The sequence below is a fragment of the Euleptes europaea genome, chromosome 19 (genome assembly GCF_029931775.1).
Source record: "Euleptes europaea isolate rEulEur1 chromosome 19, rEulEur1.hap1, whole genome shotgun sequence".
NCBI classification, from domain to species: domain Eukaryota; kingdom Metazoa; phylum Chordata; class Lepidosauria; order Squamata; family Sphaerodactylidae; genus Euleptes; species Euleptes europaea.
In genome coordinates, this window is record NC_079330.1 from 11,845,468 (window position 1) to 11,866,154 (window position 20,687).

The 20,687-nt window shown below is 48.5% G+C and overlaps 1 protein-coding gene across 1 annotated transcript in view; it reads left to right on the forward strand.

Moving 5' to 3' along the window:
• The window catches only part of VWA5B1 (von Willebrand factor A domain containing 5B1), a 49,112-nt gene extending 28,748 nt beyond the window's left edge, over nucleotides 1–20,364 (forward strand). The window contains exons 14-22 of the mRNA XM_056865361.1: nucleotides 8,049–8,294; nucleotides 9,802–10,113; nucleotides 12,943–13,080; nucleotides 14,965–15,099; nucleotides 16,273–16,347; nucleotides 16,815–16,875; nucleotides 18,579–18,702; nucleotides 19,621–19,777; nucleotides 19,844–20,364. Of these exons, the coding sequence (XP_056721339.1) occupies nucleotides 8,049–8,294; nucleotides 9,802–10,113; nucleotides 12,943–13,080; nucleotides 14,965–15,099; nucleotides 16,273–16,347; nucleotides 16,815–16,875; nucleotides 18,579–18,702; nucleotides 19,621–19,777; nucleotides 19,844–20,361 (1,766 nt within the window). The 3' untranslated portion in view covers nucleotides 20,362–20,364. The remainder of the gene's footprint in view (nucleotides 1–8,048; nucleotides 8,295–9,801; nucleotides 10,114–12,942; nucleotides 13,081–14,964; nucleotides 15,100–16,272; nucleotides 16,348–16,814; nucleotides 16,876–18,578; nucleotides 18,703–19,620; nucleotides 19,778–19,843) is intronic.
• The last annotated feature ends 323 nt before the right edge of the window (nucleotides 20,365–20,687 follow it).

Below are 20,687 nucleotides of genomic sequence, written 5' to 3' on the forward strand. Positions count from 1 at the left end.
GTAAGTCTCTTGCTCTTTTAGTTAAAAACGCTCCAAGCCTTCCTTGTTTATCTGCCAAAAGGGTGTAGAAAAAAGAACATCTAACCAAAAGCAGCCAGCATAAAAAAAAAAATCTAAAAAGATTGCTACACATGAACACATGAAGCTCCCTTATACTGAATCAGACCCTTTGTCCATCAAAGTCAGTATTGTCTACTCAGACCGGCAGCGGCTCTCCAGGGTCTCAGGCAGAGGTCTTTCACATCACCTATCTGCCTAGTCCCTTTAACTGAAGATGCCGGGGATCGAACCTGGGACCTTCTGCATGCCAAGCAGATGCTCTACCACTGAGCCACAGCCTCTCCCCTAGAGAACACATGAAGTTGCCTTCTACTGAATCAGACCCTTGGTCCATCAAAGTCAGTATTGTCTGTTGGTTCTTGTAGGTTATCCGGGCTGTGTAACCGTGGTCTTGGTATTTTCTTTCCTGACATTTCGCCCACAGCTGTGGCAGGCATCTTCAGAGGAGTAACACTGAAGGACAGTGTCTCTTAGTGTCAAGTGTGTAGGAAGAGTAATATATAGTCAGAAAGGGGGGTTGGGTTTGAGCTGAGTCATTGTCCTGCAAAGTATTAAAGGTAATGTGCAAATCATTGTCCTGTAAGTATCAAGATAATGTGCTAATGAGGGTGTGGTATGTTAATGTGGAACCACTGTATCCTGAAGTGATCTGTTAAACATGTGGAATCCAAGGCTAATCCACATGGCTATTGTGGACTGTAGTCTTTGTTAGTCTGGAGGTTTTCAGGACAGGAAGCCAAGCCTTATTCATTCTTAAACTCTCTTCTTTTCTGTTAAAGTTGTGCTGATGTTTATGAATTTCAATGGCTTCTCTGTGCAATCTGACAAAATATTTAGTAGAATTGTCCAGTATTTCAGTGTCTTGGAATAAGACCCTGTGTCCTGTTTGGGTCAGTCCATGTTCAGCCACTGCTGATTTCTCAGGTTGGCCAAGTCTTGCCTACTCAGTATTGTCTACTCAGACCGGCAGTGGCTTTCCAGGGTCTCAGGCAGAGGTCTTTTCCATCACCTACTTGCCTAGTCCCTTTAACTGGAGATGCCGGGGATTCAACCTGGGACCTTCTGCATGCCAAGCAGATGCTCTACCTTGAGCTACCACCCCTTCCCAGTTAGTGGTAACTGCCATGGCTGATGAGGGGTCCAGGCTATGCAGTCCAAAGGCTTGGGCAGGGTGTCAGGGATTTGACCCTGCTCTTGGATGACAAAGGTCATTTATGCATGGGTACGTTCACTCACGTTCACCCCCAGATTTTTATCGGTTGTTCCTTGGAGTAATGCATAAGTTTTTCGTCCATTAGAGATGACCTCGTGCCCAGCCCTCGCAATGTCCGGGTCTTCCCATTCCTCTGTTAACCTGACTCTTCCATCTTCCCTGAGCAAAGCCCAGGTGAAATCCCCATGCAGAAGGCAAAGGGCAGAACACACAAGCTTGGTTTTGCTTACAGCCAGTTACAAAGTAGCATGTCCAGAGGTGGGGATTCAAATACTTCCTGCTTCCTTGGAGCTCTTTCTGAGCACAAGAAAGGCCTTTTAATACCGAGGCTTGGATTTCTCTCCCCGCCGCCTTTCAGATTTAAGAGCCCCATGGTGCAGAGTGGTGAGCTGCAGTATTTTGTCAGATCCAAGCTCTGCTCACTACCCGAATTCGATCCCGACGGAAGTTGGTTTCAGGTAACCAGCTCAAGGTTGACTCAGCCTTCCATCCTTCCGAGGTCGGTAAAATGAATACTCAGCTTGCTGGGGGTAAAGGGAAGATTACTGGGAAAGGCACTGACAAACCACCTCGTAAACAAAAGTCTGCCTAGTAAACGTCAGGCTGTGACGTCATCCCATGGGTCAGGAATGACCCGGTGCTTGCACAGGGGACCTTTACCTTTTACCTTTCAGATTGCTCCGATTTTTGGTTGTTGATCTTAAAATGCTTTTTTATGTGGCAGTTGGGTTTGGGGGAGGGGGAATTTTCTCTCACAGTAAGCACTACAAATAAGCCAATTACAAAGCAGCATTTAAAAGAGTGGGGACTTGATTTGAGCTTAGAGACTGCTGGTGTAGAGATTCCCAACAGGCAAGTGTGTGTCCAGCCAGCAACGAACCTCAGGTAAAACTCCCATACATCCATGACCTGAGTTACAGCCCCCACCCAGATGTAGTCAATTGCCCAGTATCTGAGGCCCACCCATGTTCCCTTGGTGAGGTGCCTCTTGGTCAGGAGCCAGCGTGGTGTAGTGGTTAGGAGCAGTGGTTTGGAGTGGTGGATTCTGATCTGGAGAACTGGGTTTGATCCCCCACTCCTCCACATGAGCGGTGGAGGCTCGTCTGATGAACTGGATTTGTTTCCCCACTCCTACACACGAAGCCAGCTGGGCGACCTTGGGCTAGTCACAGCTCTCTTAGAGCTCTCTCAGCCCTGCCTACCTCACAGGGTGTCTGTTGTGGGGAGGGGAAGGGAAGGGGATTGTAAGCCGGTTTGAGTCTTCCTTAAGTGATAGAGAAAGTCGGCATATAAAAACCAACTCTTCTTAAGAACATAAGCTAGCCCATGCTGGATCGGACCAAGGCCCATCAAGTCCAGCAGTCTGTTCACACAGTGGCCAACCAGGTGCCTCTAGGAAGCCACAAACAAGACAACTGCAGCAGCACCATCCTGCCTGTGTTCCACCGCAACCAAAATAATAGGCATGCTCCTCTGATACGAGAGAGAATAGGTATGCAGCATGACTACTATCCATTCTAACTAATAGCCATGAATGCCCCTCTCCTCCATGAATATGTCCACTCCCCTCTTAAAGCCCTCCAAGCTGGCAGCCATTACCACATCCTGGGGCAGGGAGTTCCACAATTCTTCTTCTTTAGTGTTTCTCATTTTTCCTATCTTCTTGTCACGAGCTGCCATCAAATGCTACCATCTTCGCAAATGGCATAAGGTCCTCTGAGAGATTCACCTAGCATTAAAGTCATTAGCATGCTGGGCAAAGACCATTCTTTTTCAGTCGGTTGTAAGCCAGTTTGAGTCTTCCTTAAGTGGTAGAGAAAGTCGGCATATAAAAACCAACTCTTCTTCTTCATCATCTTCTTTCCCACTGTAATCTCCTTTGCCTCATAGTTGCTGCATTTAGCAATCTTGGCCTGACTGAGAAGGGAAGCGAGGGATTTGCTGGGCCCTGGTTTCTATAGTAACCCGAAAGAAGGTATCCAAAGCCTTTTGAGGCTCTTGCAAAGACCTGCAGATCACAACTGTGGCCGTAGAGTTTCATGAGGAAAGGGCACAAGAGATAAGAAAGGAGGGCAAGACAGTGTGTGCGTGCATATGAAAGGAGACATTTGACAAGCAAGATGAAAAGGGAGATGGGCAGGGGAGATTTGTTCTTTCGGACACTGCAAAATCCCTGCTAAAGGGAGATTGACGTGAGCATTTGTCTACATGGATGTTTCCCATGCTCTTGGTTTATCTAGAGCTAGGATTGCCAACCTCCAGGTACTAGCTGGAGATCTGCTATTACAACTGATCTCCAACCGATAGAGATCAGTTCACCTGCAGAAAATGGCTGCTTTGGCAACTGGACTCTATGGCATTGAAGTCCCTCCCCAAACCCCGCCTTCCTCAGGCTCCGCCTCTAAAACCTCCCGCCTGTTGCCAAGACGGACCTAGAGCTGTTGCCCAGGTAAAGGAAATATAGTAAACTGATTGGGCAGAGTGTAATCAATCAAATCGGCATCCATCTGCATATGAATATAAAGGACCAAGTATGTCTCTATTTTAATCCGGGAAATGAAGTACAATACCACTAATACTGGGCTTTGCTGAATAGTTAGGGGGTGTCTAAATTCCTGCTTCCTCCTGCAGTTGCAGAGGTCATTTGGTACGCCTTTGCTACTTCCCACATGGTTCCTGTTTGTGTGAATCAAGGTTTTTGACTTGCATCATCCTTGCTCAAAGACAGGTGGGTCATTTCCACATTACATAGGAAAAATCACTGACCCACCTGGCATGAGCAGAGATGTTCAGCAAAGCTTCACATTCCAGCAGTGGTGAGGGATTAAAGCGTGCAAGCTGGAGAGCAAGAGAAACCTTCCGCTCTTGGGATTACGGTCATTGACAAGAAGGAGGAGGAGAAGCTGAGAGAGTTCTGAGAGAACTGTGACTAGCTCAAGGTCACCCAGTAGGCTTCATGTGGAGGAGTGGAAAAACAAACCTGGTTTACCAGATTAGAGTCCATCGCGGATGTGGAGGAGTGGGAAACAAACCCGGTTCTCCAGATTAGAGTCTGCCGCTCATGTGGAAGAGAGGGAAATCAAATCCGGTTCACCAGATTAGATCCCGCCACTCATTCAGAGGAGTGGGGAATAAAACCTGGTTCTCCAGATTAGAGACCACTGCTCTTAACTATTACGCCATGCTAGCTCTCAAAAGCCATTGGTTATTCGACGACAGCTTGCTTTCATTTGTAGGGTTGCCAATTCCAGGTTGGAAAATTCCTGGAGATTTGGGAGAGGAGTTTGGGGAAGGGTAGGATTTGGGGAGGGGAGGGACCTCAGTATAGCAGCCATTTTCTCCAGGGGAACTGATCTCTGTAGTCTGGCAATCTATTGTAATTCCGGGAGATCTCCAGGCCCCCCCTGGAGGTTGGCCAGCCTACCCAGGAAGGCTTCACGTGATCCCCATGAGGCTATTGAGTGAAACAGCATTTTCATAAAAGGTGGAAGGCATCAGAGTTTGTTCTCCCCATCTCCAAAAGGTTAGCCCATCAGAGTGGGCGGCTCATTTGGCCCGGGAGACTTGAAAATCTTTAATAAGACAACATGGGGGTGGTAGAGGGTACTTCACAGAAAGGTGTTTTATTTCAGAGGCTGCCTTGGGAAGACACTTGGGGATCTCTTGAAGCTTTCCTGGGTAGGCTAGCCAACTTCCAGGTGGGGCCTGGAGATCTCCCAGAATTAATGTAGGCTTTTAGAATTTACTTAGAAAATGCATCTCACACCTTTCTGTTGTAAACAATAGCAAAGGCAGTTCACAGCCTCACGTTATAACAACGATGCTAAAAAGCTGCAAGGCCCAGCAAATTACAACGGCAACCTAAGAGCAGCCATCCCATAATTTAAAACAGCAGCCAACCAGACTTCTCAGAAACAGATAAAACAGCAAGGAGCTACTTCACAAATAGCATTCAGAGCGATAAGAGCCCCAGTTAATCATTTAGACAGGAAATTGCTTGTCTATAATAGGACTGGGATTAAATATGCTGATCTTCACCAAAGTTTAGTTTGAAATCCTGAACTTGCTAGGAGCCTAGAAGCCAAAGTAAAATTCCCTCCTCACCCCACTATTCTGCCTTAGTTACTTTTATTTAGTCTACCTTTTAAAAAGGTACAGGTAGTCCCCTGTGCAAGCACCAGGTCATTCCTGGCCCATGGGGTAACGTCACATCCCGACGTTTACTGGGCAAACTATGTTTACGGGGTGGTTTGCCATTGCCTTCCCCAGTCGCCTACACTTCCCCCCCAGCAAGCTGGGCACTCATTTGACCGACCTCAGAAGGATGGAAGGGCTGAGTCAACCTTGAGCCGGCTACCAGAAACCGACTTCCATTGGGATCGAACTCAGGTCGTGAGCAGAGCTTTTGACTGCAGTACTGCAGCTTTCCACTCTGTGCCATGGAGCTCTTTTTAGTCTACTTTTATCCTGCCCTTTCTCCAAGGAACTCATGGATATGGTTCTTCCTTCCTCAGTTCCATCCTCACAACAAACCCGCGAGGTAGGTTAAGGAGAGAGAAGGGCTAGCCCAAGGTAACCAAGGAAACAGATTACAATCCATCGTGAAGCATAGAACTAACAGCACAAGGTCTCACCATAAAAAAGAAGCCCTTCTAAACTATTCCATTGTACATCTAGGGAATCATAACAATGTGGGATTCTTCTTGGCCTTGACAGATAAGTTTGGTGTTTTTTTTTTTACAGACTCTGCTTTTATCTATTTGCAGAGAATAATACCTTTAGAAGGCCTACACTGATGAATGGAACTGTCAACGGACTAGAAATCGATATCAGGGGACGTGTAGATTTGTCCCAATGTGATCTTACAGTAGGGTTGCCAGCTCTGGGTTGGGAAATACCTGGAGATTTTGGGGATGGAGCCTGAGGAGGGCAGGGTGTGAGAAGGGGAGGGACTTCAATGGGGTGTGATGCCATAGAGACCACCTTCCAAATCAGCCATTTTTCTTCAAGTGACCTCTGTTGTTTGAAAATCAATTGCAACAGCAGGAGATCTCCAGCCACCACCTGGAGGTTGGCAGTCCTACCTTGCGGGGTTGTTTTGGATGAGGAAAACACCATGGGCTTGAAGGCTTAAAGCCCCCCCCCCCAAACAGAGTTTTTAAGACTTCCTAGAAAAGGCCTTTTTTACAAACTTGGTTGGGTTTCGGTTGCCAAGCAACTGAGCCTCGGTATATCGTATCTTATCATTTTCTCTGTAATTAAAACAACCGGCTGAATGAAATTCATATATATATATATTGCTTTGTCTTCCTCGAAGGAAAGATAAGCCTCCCTAAAAGCCATGTTTCTGAACTCAATGAGGATGTGACAGTATTCTCAAAAGAAGTAGCAGGTGCAACCCCGCTTCGAAGGGTTGTCGTGGGACCGCCACGCACAGACAGCTATTCGCACGAGATGTTTTGCTCTGTTTCCTACATGGAAGGGCTTTGTGCAGGAGCATGAATAATTAGCAGCATTAGAAGGGGATCTGGTGGTCCATCCATTCCGTTCACAACTGCTGCTGCTTTGGTGACGCTTTCACCAAAATTAAAAAGCGCATTAAAGAGCTTGATTATAACAGCACTGCTATTCGTGCTCGCCGCGTTTGTTCATCCCAGTTCTTCGGGATACCACCACCACGTGGTTTGCCTGCTTATACATATTATTTGACAACTCCTCGTCTTTCTAGAGCCTTCTGTTTAGCTAGATTGAATGCTAACCCCTCTGTGGTTACGCAGGGCAGAATTTTGAATATACCATATCCAGACAGGACCTGTCCTTGCTCTTCTGGCTCTATCGATTCACTAGCTCATGCCCTCTTGGAATGCCGCTTTTACGAGGAACTTTGATCACATTATATCTCCCCCCTTTTAACATACAAATCTAATGCCTCTGTCTCTGACATAATACCTTTTCTACTAAGCGATAGGGATCCCAAGGCTACATTGTCAGTGGCAAGATTTATTTCAGTCCTTATATCCCTCAAACACTAGATATATGCTGCTCAAGATATCAAGGAGCTTCTAAGGGATAAAAGGAAAGGAAGGGAAAGTATCCATTTTTTTAACTCTTTATTTTAAGTTTATTTTATAATAACAACGACAACAAAATAAAAATACAACAACAGTAGGTTAAACATCGTACAGTCGAGATATGTTTCAATACTTGGTTCCAATATATGTTCCAATATTATGCATCAGTACTTTTTACAGAAATCATACCATTTGTTGTATTCACTTAGCAGAACTTAAATGCAAATCATACGATAGTTTTGTGGGCATTGTTTACTTCGTGATGCCCCCCTTCCCACATATTCCATGGATAGCCCTCTCCTCCATGAACATGTCCACTCCCCTCTTCAAGCCTTCCAAGCTGGCGGCCATCACCACATCCTGGGGCAGGGAGTTCCACAATTTAACTAAGTGTTGTTTGAAGAAATACTTCCTTTTATCTGTTTTGAATCTCTCACCCTCCAGCTTCGGCAGATGACCCCGCGTTCTAGTATTATGAGAAATATGTCTACTCTCTCCATACCATTCATAATTTTATAGACCTTTATCATGTCTCCCCTTAACCACCTTCTTTCCAAGCTAAACAGCCCTAAGCCAGTGCTTTCCCCAGTCATCTACACTTTACCCCCAGCAAGCTGGGTACTCACTTTACCGACCTCAGAAGGATGGAAGGCTGAGTAAACCTTGAGCCGGCTACCTGAAACCGTTTTAACATACCGTCTCTGCTCTGTCTCGTCAATGTTCTCAGTCTTTCACTGCCGGCCCCCACGTCTCCACGCCAAGGATCCGGGGAGTCGGGGCCAGGCGACCGTCTCTTCTGCCGCAGAGCCGACTCTCGTTTTGCCAGGACTTGGATCCGCCGCACCTGCACGTCGGAGCCCCTCAAACAGTGACAGGGAAGTGCTCTGACCAGCTCGAGGCTGGCTCGGTCGTGGGATCCTTTTCGGAGAGCCGCAGCTCTGGAGATCTAGGTAAGCAACCCACCTCCATTCCTTTCCTTCTAGTGAATCCTGGTGGTCTCATCCAGGAGTTGGTTTGCACAGCCCAAACCATGTAGGGTACGAGTCCCCCCAACTTTGGGGAACCTGTGGGGACTTATAGAATTTTTGAAAACAGGTAGAGGTCATTACCACAAAATGGCTGCCATTGAGGTGGGTGGGACTGATCACAAAGCGTTGGGTGTAGGGTTGCCAACCACACGGTGATGGCTGGAGATCCCTTGCTAATACAACTGATCTCCAGGTGACAGAGATGGGAAGGAAGAAGCTGTGAACCAGACATTTCCTGGATCGCAGTTTATTGTCTTAGCCACTGCACTACCAGATGGAGCAGGTGCAAGAGAAGAAGAGGAGAAGTTGGTTTTTATATGCCGACTTTCTCTACCGCTTAAGGGAAACTCAAACCGGCTTACAATCACTTTCCCTTCACCTCTCAACAACAGACACCCTGTGAGGTTAGGGTTGCCAGGTCCCTCTTCAGTACCAGCGGGAGGTTTTTGGGGCAGAGGGAGGAGTTTGGGGAGGGGAGGGACTTCAATGCCATAGAGTCCAATTGCCAAAGCGGCCATTTTCTGAAGGTGAACTGATAGGGTTGACAACTGCCAGGTAGTAGCAGGAGATCGCCTGGTAATTCAACTGATCTCCAGCTGATAGAGATCAGATTGCCTGGAGAAAAATGGCCGCTTTGGCCATTGGACTCTATGGCATTAAAGGCCCTCCCCAACCCAAACCCCGCCCTCTTCAGGCTCCACCCCCAAAATTTCCCGCCGGTTGCGAAGAGAGACCTGGCAACCCTATGAACTGATCTCTATCGGCTGGAGATCAGTTGAAATAGCAGGAGATCTCCTGCTACTACCAGGTGGTTGGCAACCCTATGTGAGGTGGATGGGGCTGAGAGTGTGTGACTAGCCCAAGGTCACCCAGCTGGCTTCATGGGCAGGAGTGGGGAAACAAATCTCGTTCACCAGATTAGCCTGCGTCGCTCATGTGGAGGAGTGGGGAATCAAGCCCGGTTCTCCAGATCAGAATCCACCGCTCCAAACCACCGCTCTCAACCAGTACACAGCAAGAGCCTACTCTTCTTTTTCTCCCCCCCTCCTTTTTTGGGGAGGGATGTAGAGTTGCCCACCTCCAAGTGGTGGCTGGAGATCTTCCGCTATTACAACTCATCTCCAGCCGATAGAAATCTGTTCCCCTGGAGAAAATGGCCACTTGGACTCATGGCATTGAAGTCCCTTCCCTCCCCAAACCCCATCCTCCTCAGGCTCCACCCCAAAATCTCCAGGTATTTCCTAACCTGGAGCTGGCAACCCTAACTGGGTGGTTCCACGTAATGTTAGGCACTTCCAAGCCAAACTTTCTTCTGTGATGGAGGCAGCTGATTCCCTAATGGCTGTTCCCTCCTGGCCTCTTGTTCTAAAGCATCTCTTACTCCAATGAAATGGAAGAAGTTACTTGTCTGTCTGTCATTCTCCTGCAGATTCTGTCCAGCCCCCTTCCTTTACCTTTGAAACAGAGTCTTCTTCTGCCTGGGAAACCCACGACCCGGATGTCGACTCAGCCAGGAGTAGTTTGCCGCGCTCTCCGAGATCCCTTTGCAAAGCCGTGGTGAAAGGGTTACGGAGCAACGAACCAGTCCAGTGGGAGATCACTTTTGACGTTGGGCCGCTTTTCCAAGACAGAGGAAGAGAGGAAGAGGACCTCTGGAACGAGACCTTTCACCACTTGGCTGCCAGGTCCATCATCCGGGACTTTGAACAGCTCGCCGAGAGAGAATGTGAAATCGAGCACGGTATCTTGCCTGCCTTGGCCAATAGTTCTGTCCTTTCAGGGAAGTAGGGGGAGAGACGCGGGGAGATTCTTCTGAACGTTTCAAGCTAAGGCTGCCAGCCTCCAGGTGGGGCCTGAAGGTCTCTAGGAATTACAACTGATCTCCAGACCACAGAGATCAGTTCTCTTAGAGAAAACAGCTGTTTCAGAGAATGGACTCTATGGCATTATACCCTGCTGAGGTCCCTCCCCTCCCCAAAAGCTGCCCTTTCCAAGCCCCATGCCCAAACTACCAGGAATTTCCTAACTAGGGTTGCCAGCCTCCAGCTGGTACCTGGAGGTCTTTACGCTATTACAATTGATCTCCAGATGACCAAGATCAGTCCCCCTGGAGAAAATCGCTGCTGTGGTATCACACCCTAGCTCTTCTACCCTACCCTTATTTTCTGTAATTCAGGCAAGTATCTAATATCCTCATTTTATTTATTTACTTCATCTATACCCTGCCTTTCTCCCCAATGGGGACGCAAAGCAGTTTCCATCATTCTCCCCACCTCTGTTTTATCTTTGCCACAACCCTGTGAGGTAGGCTAGGCTGAGAGCGTGCAATGGGCCCAAGGTCGCCCAGCAGCCTTCCACGGCAGAACAGGGATTCCACTATCACTCAGGTTAGGCTCCAGGGGCAGTTTCTAAGAGCACGTCTCTGCATGGTCTCGCAGTCCTATCTGGATGCGTACAAGGTGTGCTGAAGAAGAGTTGGTTTTTATATGCCAACTTTCTCTACCACTCAAGGGAGACTCAAACCAGCTTACAATCACCTTCCCTTCCCCTCCCCACAACAGACACCCTGTGAGGTAGGTGGGGCTGAGACAACTGTGACTAGCCCAAAGTCACCCGGCTGGCTTCATGTGTAGGAGTGGGGAAACCAACCCGGTTCACCACATTAGCCTCCGCCGCTCATGTGGAGGAGAGGGGAATGAAACCCGGCTCTCCAGATCAGACTCCGCTGCTCCAAACCACCGCTCTTAACCACTACACCATGCTGGCTCAGCATGTTAAGTCTAGGGAGCGTTGCCAGTTGATCTTTAAAAACGTGTGTGCCTTGGCTTTTATCGGTAAGCCTCAGCCCGTTGGATTGAGCCCTGAAGGCGACAGGGAGTCATTGACGCTGCTGGAGTGAGGCTGTTAATGTGCCAACGTGAGACCAGAGCCTGCGGCATCTGTTGAAGTTTCAGCATTAGTCACAAGAAGGAGGAAATTGCCTTGCGCTCTCTTGTTAGAATGATTAGATAGATCTGTCCTCATTTACGCAGGTGTCTGGCAGGAAAAACCAGACTTCTTGCAAAAGCCTCGCGCTTAGGAGACAAAAGGGACTCCCCAGAGTACAGCGGGAAGGGGGGCGGGGAAGACTCCCTTGGAAGAATCAGATCTTTGAGCCTTCGTAAGATTTTACCGCAAAGAATCAATATCGCTTATGGCCTGTTCACACATTTGTGTGTGTTTTTAAAGGAGATTTCTATCCTACCTTTCTACTGTTTTCACATCAAGGCTGTTTTTTCAAAGGGAGTCTTTGGAAAGACACTGGGGGGTGGGCCCCCTGCCGGCCTCCCCACAGAAAGAGAGTAGCCAGGAGTGCAAGAATTGTAGCCAGGAAAGGGAGCAGCCAGGAGCACTACTCACTAGGGTTGGCAACCTCCAGGTACTAGCTGGAGATCTCCTGCTATTACAACTGATCTCTAGCTGATAGAGATCAGTTCCCCTGGAGAAAATGGCTGCTTTGGCAATTGGACTCTATGGCATTGAGGTCCCTTCCCTTCTAAACCCCGCCCTCCTCAGGCTCCACCCCAAAAACCTGCTGCCGGTGGCGAAGAGGGACGTGGCAACCCTACTAATCACAATAGCTGTGCCATTTGCTTGCCTGCCCCTCTCCCTAGAGTAGGATTACCAGCTCTGAGCTGGGAAATACCTAGAGATTTTGGGGGTTGAGCTATGGAAGGGCAGGGTTTGGGGAGGGACCTCAGCAGGGCATAATGCCATACCCTACTGAGGACCCTAAGTCCATCCTCCGAAGCTGCCATTTTCTCCCAGGGAACTGATCGTGGTCATCTGGAGATCAACCGGAATAGCGGGAGATCTCTAGGAGCCACCTGGAGTTGGCAACCCTACCCAAGGTTAACTGGCATCTCCAGTTAAAGGGACTAGGCAAGTTGGTGATGTGAAAGACCTCTGCCTGAGACCCTGGAGAGCCGCTGCTGGTCTGAGTAGATAATACTGACTTTGATGGACCAAGGGTCTGATTCAGTAGAAGGCAGCTTCATGTGTTCAAGTGCCACGTGTGTTCAAGTGCAGGAGTTGTGATTGTGCTCTCAGGCACTGCTGTAGAGTTTCCAAAGTTCTCATTCATTCTTAAGCAGAAAAGAGGTGACAGGTTTTTTTTCCCAGAGGGTTGTAGGAACTCTCCAGGCTCAGAGGAGCATGCTGAATATATTAGGTGCCGTGGAACACAGGCAGGACAGTGCTGCTGCAGTCATCTTGCTTGTGGGCTTCCTAGAGGCACCTGGTTGGCCATTGTGTGAACAGACTGCTGGACTTGAGGGGCCTTGGTCTGATCCAGCATGTCCTTTCTTATGTTCTTATGAACTTTGAAAGAGGAATCACTGCTGGTGGTAGGCATCCCTCTTCCCACTCACAGGGTACCCCCCTCTCTTGTTTCAAAAACCTGTTTGGCCAAAGGACACTGAGGCAAAAGAAATATGTGTGTGGAAGCATAGTCTCTCCCAATCTGTTTGCATCTCTCTTGAAAACCGATTACCTGCCTCCGGCCTCACGGCAGCTTTTTGCCCTGCTCCAGGGTCTGGCCGGCGGTACCAGGTGAACGCCATGCACACCAGCAAAGCTTGCAACGTCATCAGCAAATACACGGCCTTCCTCCCTGTTGACCTGAGCAATAATGGCTACTTGGCGACCATGGTTGAATACCCCAACGCAGGTAAAGGAGTCTGGCTGGCCCTTGAGACAGGCTTGCGATGCCACCCTGGGTACTCCAGAGCTCCGTACTCATTCGTCGGGAACCTGGGCTGGGTCAGAGGACAGGGGAGGGGGGACCCAAGGGTAAACTGTGAATGCATACAAACCCATGCACAAGGGTGAAAATGGAGAGAGGGGGATTCTGTTTGTGCCGGGCCCTTTAATATTAGAGGATAGGAGAGAGGGAATGATGTGATGTAAGAAAGCTTATTGAAAGTGATGTCCATTCCCAATATCCTTCCTGTTAAAGACCAGCATGCAATGAGGCAACCAAATACAAACATACCTTGGAGATTTTGCAGGTTCAATTCTAAACCACCACAATAAAGCGAGTCACACACATTTACTGCACACTTCATAAAGTGTGCAGTAGCATTATGTCTAAAAACAATGTAATAATAATGAAAAAGTCTGTAATATTGCAAGAATTAGCAAAATGTGATGCAGAGACATGAAGTGAGCACATGCTGTAGGGGAAATGGCACCGATAGACTTGCTCAAAAAAACCGCGATATCTGCGAAGCGGGACAAAGCGAGTTGCAATAAAACAAGGTGTGCCTGTAGATCTAGCATATTACTAAACAACTGGAAATTGGATGGCTGCGCACTTCCTTGAGAATCCTCCAGTTGACGAACCTCCTACAACAGACCTGTTCTTTGGGCTGTATCCTGCAGAGGACTTAGTGCAAGAGTTGATCCAGCCCTTGTTCCCCGCAAGGGGACTTCTCCAAATAAGAACTAATGACCAGAGTAGATCTTTTCGAATTTTTGGAACACCAGCAAATTTGAATCGCAGCCACGGCTACACTCAAGTCTAGGGCTCCCAGGGTTTCCCGCTCCAGTGGGAAACCATCCGCCTGGCAGCCTTGTGTCCCCTGCCACCACTCAGTAGAGTGGTGAGGGGGAAATGTGGGGGAGGGAATAGGTGTTGCACCAGTTCCACAACAACACTTCTGGCGCAAACCCAGAAGTGATGTTATTGAGTTGATATGATGATTTAGCATTCCCCAAACCTAGACTTCTGGGGGAATCCTAGAGTCTCACGCCAACAGGGTGACATCACTTCCTGTTTTATGTCAAAAGTGACATCACGGTGTTGACCCAATGCCTCTTTGCATGCACCTGCTCCCTAAAGCTCCTACAGGGTGCCAGCTCTGGCCTGGCAACCCTGTTCAAATCTCTTTCTGTCTCGCTCCATAATACGAACGGTGCCGAAGAGACGGCAATTATTTTTTGATAGATATGCACAATAAAATATGTTTATGAAATGAAAGAGTACGTTGATTTAAATAAGAGCTGAGAAGTTACATAATATAATATAGAATTGACGAGTAAAGGGATACGATAGGGGCGGGTTTCAGCAAAAGGATATTAGTTGAAGTTCAAACACATAACTGTTTAGACTTCAAGTAAAGTGGGCCGAATAAGGATGATGCATAGAATAGAAATGAAGTATTTATAGGGCGAAAACGCATGGTCGCTTTAGCCTCCTTTATTCCCTGTTTCAGCCAAGATACAGCCAGGCTCAAACGCATGTGTTTCTCCGAACGTGCCTTCGATTCTGGCTGAATCCTGGCTGACCAAGGGAATAAAGGAGGCTAAAGCGACCATGTGTTTTCACCCATTGTCTTTTTCTTTTACGCATTTACGGTATATCTTTAAGAAAGAAACTGTAGTCGGAGGTAAAAATGGGAAAGTGGGCTAATATGGGCACGGTCACAGAATGTATAGAATGTACTGACTTCCCCCCCTATATGTAACTCCCCTTCCCTCCCTTTTTTCTTTTCTGCACCCCTTAAATATATTTTTAAAAATATATGAATGGTGCCTTACTCTTTGTGCCAAGGTCCTGCTCTGAAACCGGGCAGCCAGCGGAGCCTGGGTTCCGAGAGCCGGAGACACCGAGGGTTCTCTGCAGGCCTGGGATGCACCCAGTCGGTCTACGGGCAAGATGGAACAGATGATGGATTCTCTAGTATGAGTAAGACGTGGGCTCTTTCCGATCTTTTCGCTGGGGACGCTCACTTCAGAGACCCAAGGGCATTAAGCCTTGCAATTTCATCTCCGAAGCTAGAGCGCTTGATGCTCTCATGAGGATTTACGACGCTCAGGATGTTTCCCTAGCGAAAAGAGTGGGTTTGTTCTAGCAGAAACGGTGTGCTGTACCAGGCAAGCACAGCAAATCGGGTTGGAGACAAACTATATTAACAGTTTCCACTGATTCTGCTTTCCTGCTGCAGAACCCACTTGGGATGTTCCTCGGTCCCCAGTCCTCCAGGACGAGCATTCTGGGAGATATGGAAGCTGCAGGGGGGCGGGAGGCGGGGAGGAGACGGGAAAGTATCATTCTGCGGATATAAAACTTATAATGCACTTTCGGTCCACTTTCAATGCACTTTAGTGATCATTTGCAAGCGGATTTTGTCATTTTGTATCTTTGGGACCGCCTCTCCTGGTATACCCCCCAAAGATCTTTACAGTCATCTGATAGCAACTTACTGGTGGTCCCTGGCCCTAAGAGTGTGCGGCTGTCCTCGATGAGAGCCAGGGCCTTTTTGGCCCTGGCACCAGCCTGGTGGAATGCTCCGTCTGGTGACATCAGGGCCCTGTGGGACCTTAAAGAGTTCCACAGGGCCAGCAAGACAGAGCTATTCTGCCAGGCCTATGGCTGAGGACAGCCACAAATATCATCTGCTGGCCTCCCTATTACCCTTCCTTCCTGTTATATTATCAGTGTCAACGGAGGGGTAACCTGCTGCAAATATCCAGCAATACAAGTGTGGTTAGGCGCCATTTGAAATTTTGCAATTTTGTGTTTTAAGTTTTAATTGGGATTTTATTATTTTAAATTTAGATTTTTATATTGAAAGTGCATTATTCAGCATGTGTGAAAAGCGCCCTTATTCTGGATCCAGTCCATCTTTTCCTGACCTGAAATGGTCCCAGGGTGAAATGGCCTGATTGGGGAAATGCACACATCCATGAAATTCTCGGCCGCGGTGGTCTCCTGTTGCCTCTGCTGCTGTCCAAGCCGAGTGAGTGGCCAGCTGTCTTGGAGCCTGGAACTGGATCCAGGGGAGACCCTGGCAGTTGCCGCGATGTGAAGGGGGAGACCTCAGGTGCTCACCGGTTGTTTTTTTCTTCTCCCCTGCAGACACAGAAGAGAGCAGCCTGTCTCCCTGCAGCACACCTTCTTCCTCGGGTTGGGAACGCTACACTTTCCCAGATGGTAAGGAAAGACGTGTGAAGCATCCGGGGTGTGTGTGTGGGAGATAAAGGTTGTTTATGCATGGGAGTTTTACCTGAGGTTCGTTGCTTGCTGGACCCACTCTTTCCTGCTGGGAATCTATGCACCAGAAGTCTCCGAGCTCAGATCAAGTCCCCGCCCCTTTAAATGCTGCTTTGTAATTGGCTAACTTGTAGTGTTTGCTGTGAGAGAAAATCCCTCCCCCAAACCCAATTGCCACAGAAAAAAGCATTTTAAGAACAACCACCAAAAATAATAATAAAAAACATGGAGCAATCTAAAAGGGAGGGGGAGAAATCCAAGCCTTGGTTTTGAAAAGCCCCAGCAGTTCCTTATCCTAGCTGTAGGATTGCCAGAGGATTGAAAGGGGAGGGGGGAACATAGCAGACTAGTGGCCCCTTTGCTTGCCAATTCCCAGTTTTAATTTTGGGCTCTCTGTTTCTCCACAGTTCCCCTGCGCAGTCCCTCAGTTTCCTCCCAGAAATCCATCGAGGGCCTCTTTACTGCCAGGTAGGGCTGTTTTTTGGTAGACCGGGGGTGGTGGTGGTGGTAATGATATAATAATCATGGTTTACACCTGAAGCATAAACCGTAGCTTGCCAGTTCAGATATAACAGCAGACTCCGGTTTGCACAACAGCGGGGAGTCACTAATGGCCTCTGGGTGTGCAGGAGAAGAACGAAAGAACATAAAAGGGGCCTTCCAGATCATCCCATTTGGCCCAGCATCCTGCTTCATGCAGCAGTCAACTTGTTGTCCTGGAGGACCAACAAACAGGTCACCATACCTAAAAAAAAAGAATATTGCAGAGCTTGAGAAGGTGCAGAAAATAGCAACCAAAATGATCAGGGGGCTAGAGTAACGGCCCTATGAAGAGCGGTTAAAACGCTTAGGGCTGTTTAGCTTGGAAAGAAGGCGGTTAAGGGGAGGCATGATAGATGTCTATAAAATTATGCAAGGTATGGAGAGAATGGACAGGAAGAAACTTTTCTCCCTCTCTCATAATGCCAGAACGTGGGGTCATCTGCTGAAGCTGGGAGGTGAGAGATTCAAAACAGAGAAAAGCAGCACTTTTCAGGAGAGAATATCTTCATGGAGCACTAGATGTTTCAGGGAGCACAAAGTGCTCCATGGAGCACAGTTCGGGAACCTCTGGGTTACGTCATAGCTTCTAATCTATACAAGGCCATATAATTGTTGCCATTTTGTCTTCTTACTGCCTTGAAAACTTCTATTCCGGGTCTCTAGACCTCCTTCTATGACAATGAGGGTTGACAATGAGGAAATTGAAATTGTTCAAGACTTTCTATTCCTTGGCTCCACCATCAACCAAAAGGGAGACTGCAGCCAAGAAATTAGAAGGAGATTGAGACTGGGAAGGGCAGCCATGAAGGAGCTAGAAAATATTTTGAAGTTTAAGGATGTGTCACTGGCCACCAAGACTAGATTAATTCATGCCATCATATTCCCTATTACTATGTATGGGTGTGAAAGCTGGACAGTGAAGAAAGCTGATAGGAAGAAAATAGATTCCTTTCAAATGTGGTGTTGGAGGAGAGTGTTACGGATACCGTGGACTGCCAAAAAAACAAATCAGTGGGTTATAGATCAAATCAAGCCTGAACTGACCCTAGAAGCTAAAATGACTAAACTGAGGCTGTCGTATTTTGGTCACATTATGAGAAGGCAGGAGTCACTGGAAAAGACAGTCATGCTAGGAAAAGTTGAGGGCAGCAGGAAAAGAGGAAGACCCAACAAGAGATGGATTGACTCAATAAAGGAAGCCACAGCCCTCAATTTGCAACATCTGAGCAAGGCTGTCAAAGATAGGACATTCTGAAGGACTTTCATTCATAGGGTCGCCATGAGTCGGAAGCGACTTGACGGCACTTAACACACACACCTCCTTCTTGGCATCTTTCCCTGAGAGGCCAGGTTTGTTGTTTATACGTGCCACAACATCTTCTGTGATCTTCTTGGTCAGGTCCAGCAACTGTTTCCTTATATTTCTGGCCATATCTGTGACAATCTGGGTTTTCACCTGGATGTGGCATCAACACATCGTGCAATGTCACATCTCGAAGGAAAAACCTGGCTGAAAGTTTCTCTCACAAAAACAGCGGGTCTATTGGGGAGAGGGCAGAGGGGGCAGTGGGACTTTGAGGCGGTGTGGAATGGCCTTCCTTTGTGACATCTCTGCCTTGTTGGCCCAGGTTGACCTTTAACAAAACAAGACTGCTGACTCGAGCGGCTAAGGGCTTCATGGGCAAATCCTCCACCAGGACCAGCGAGTCGAGTTTGGAGAGTGACAATGAAAACATCGACTACCTGCCTCTCGTAAGTATCTCACGCTGTGGGTTCCCCACAACTCAGAGGGAACAACAGACTATGGCCCTCCAGAAAGGATAGCAAGGACCCCAATAGTCTCTTACGAGGTGCACACAGGTTGTTTTTGCATGGGAGTTTTACCTGAGGTCCATTGCTGGCTAGACCCACACTTTCCTGTTGCGAATCTATGCACCATCAGTCTCCAAGCTCAAATCAAGTCCCCGCTCTATAAATGCTGCTTTGTAATTGGCTTACTTGTAGTGCTTACTGTGAGAGGAAATCCCCCCCCCAAACCTAACTGCCCCATAAAAAAGCATTTTAAGCAACAACAACAACAAAAACGGAGCAATCTGAAAGGAAAGGAGGGGAGAGAAATTCAAGCCTTGGTTTTAAAAAGCTTTTCTTTTGCTCAGAAAGAGCTCCGACGAAGCAAGAAGTATTTGAATCCCCGCCTCTGGATATGCTGCTTTGTAATTGGCTGTGAGCGAAAGCAAGCTTGCCTGTCCTGCACTTTGCCTTATGCATGGGGATTTCTCCTGGGCTTTGCTCAGGGAAGATGGAAAAGTTGGGTTCGCAGAGGAATGGGAAGACCCGGACATTGCAAGGGCTGGGCACAAGGTCATCTCTAATGGATGGAAAACTCATGCATAACTCCAAGGAACAACTGATTCAGACCAGGGGTGGATGTGAGTGAAAGTACCCATGCATCAAGGACCACAGTTTGCTGACACTGAACTTGAGCATAGTTGAGGAAGGGATCTTTTTGTGTTTAATAACTTATTAAAATTCCAAGAGCGCCCACACGCTCGGCAAAGTTATAGAACATCCAGGCGTGAAATTGTGCTGCGTGTTACCACTTAATGGTGAGTTTTAAATGTCTTCTCAATGGGTGTCTTCTAAGGAGATGCTGTCCCCCCTTCTTCTCAGGTGTCTCTGCAGCTGGCCTGTGGCGCCTTCCTGTTGACCAAGGCATTCTGTGAGGCCGTCAACATCCCCATGGAGAAGCTAAAGTGGACCTCTCCTTTCACCTGCCATCGGATGGTGCGCAGCCCCTCGGCCAGCTCCTACGACTCCCGGAAGTCAGGTGTGCTGGGGGAAGCCAAGAGTGCCCGATGGAGCCAGCAGCTACCGTCTGGTGGCAGCGCTCCAGGAGAAAACGAAAACCCCTTGGCTGACAAACAAGGGGAGAGCGAGGCGGGCCGGGCCCGTCACTCCTCCGGTAGCGCGGTCGAGAGCTTCTCCAAAGCCCTGAAGGCCGAGAGCAAACTCTCCCCTCCTGCCATCACCATCCGGCGCTTCTCCTCCCCAGAGAATGGTCTGTCCCCTGAGGGGTCTCAGGCCGACAGTGGCAGGGGCTCCGAGACGGAGAGCTCCGAACTGCAGGCTTGGCTCTTCGACATCGAGCTCCAGCAGCAAACAGAGCCGGAGGGGATGCTGTGGGCCACGGCCGTCGCCTTGGCCTGGCTCGAGCACAGCTCCGCCTCCTACTTTATCGAGTGGGAGCTGGTGGCGGCCAAGGCCAGCGCGTGGCTGAGCGAGCAGGAGTTCCCGGAAGGTCGAAGCCTCCTCACGGTGAAAGCAGCGGCCCAGCAGCTCTTCGTCCTGCTCAGGCACTGGGATGAAAACCTGGAGTTTAATTTGCTTTGTTACAACCCTAAGAACGTTTAGGGGAGGGGAGGAGGGATCCAGGAAGTGAGAAGGGGAGAGGCGGGAATAGGGTTGCCAACCTCCAGGTAGTGGCTGGAGATCTCCTGCTATTACAGCTGACCTCCAGGTGACAGAGATCAGCTCCCCTGGAGAAAATGGCCGCTTGGGCAATTGAAGTCTATGGCATTGAAGTCCCTCCCCTCTCCAAACCCCGCCCTCCTCAGGCTCCACCCCCAAAATCTCCAGGTATTTCCCAACCTGGAGCTGGCAACCCTAGGTGGGAAGGTCAGGCGCAGTGAGGAACATCCCAGGCCTTAACAAAATACACTCATAACCTACTAAATGCT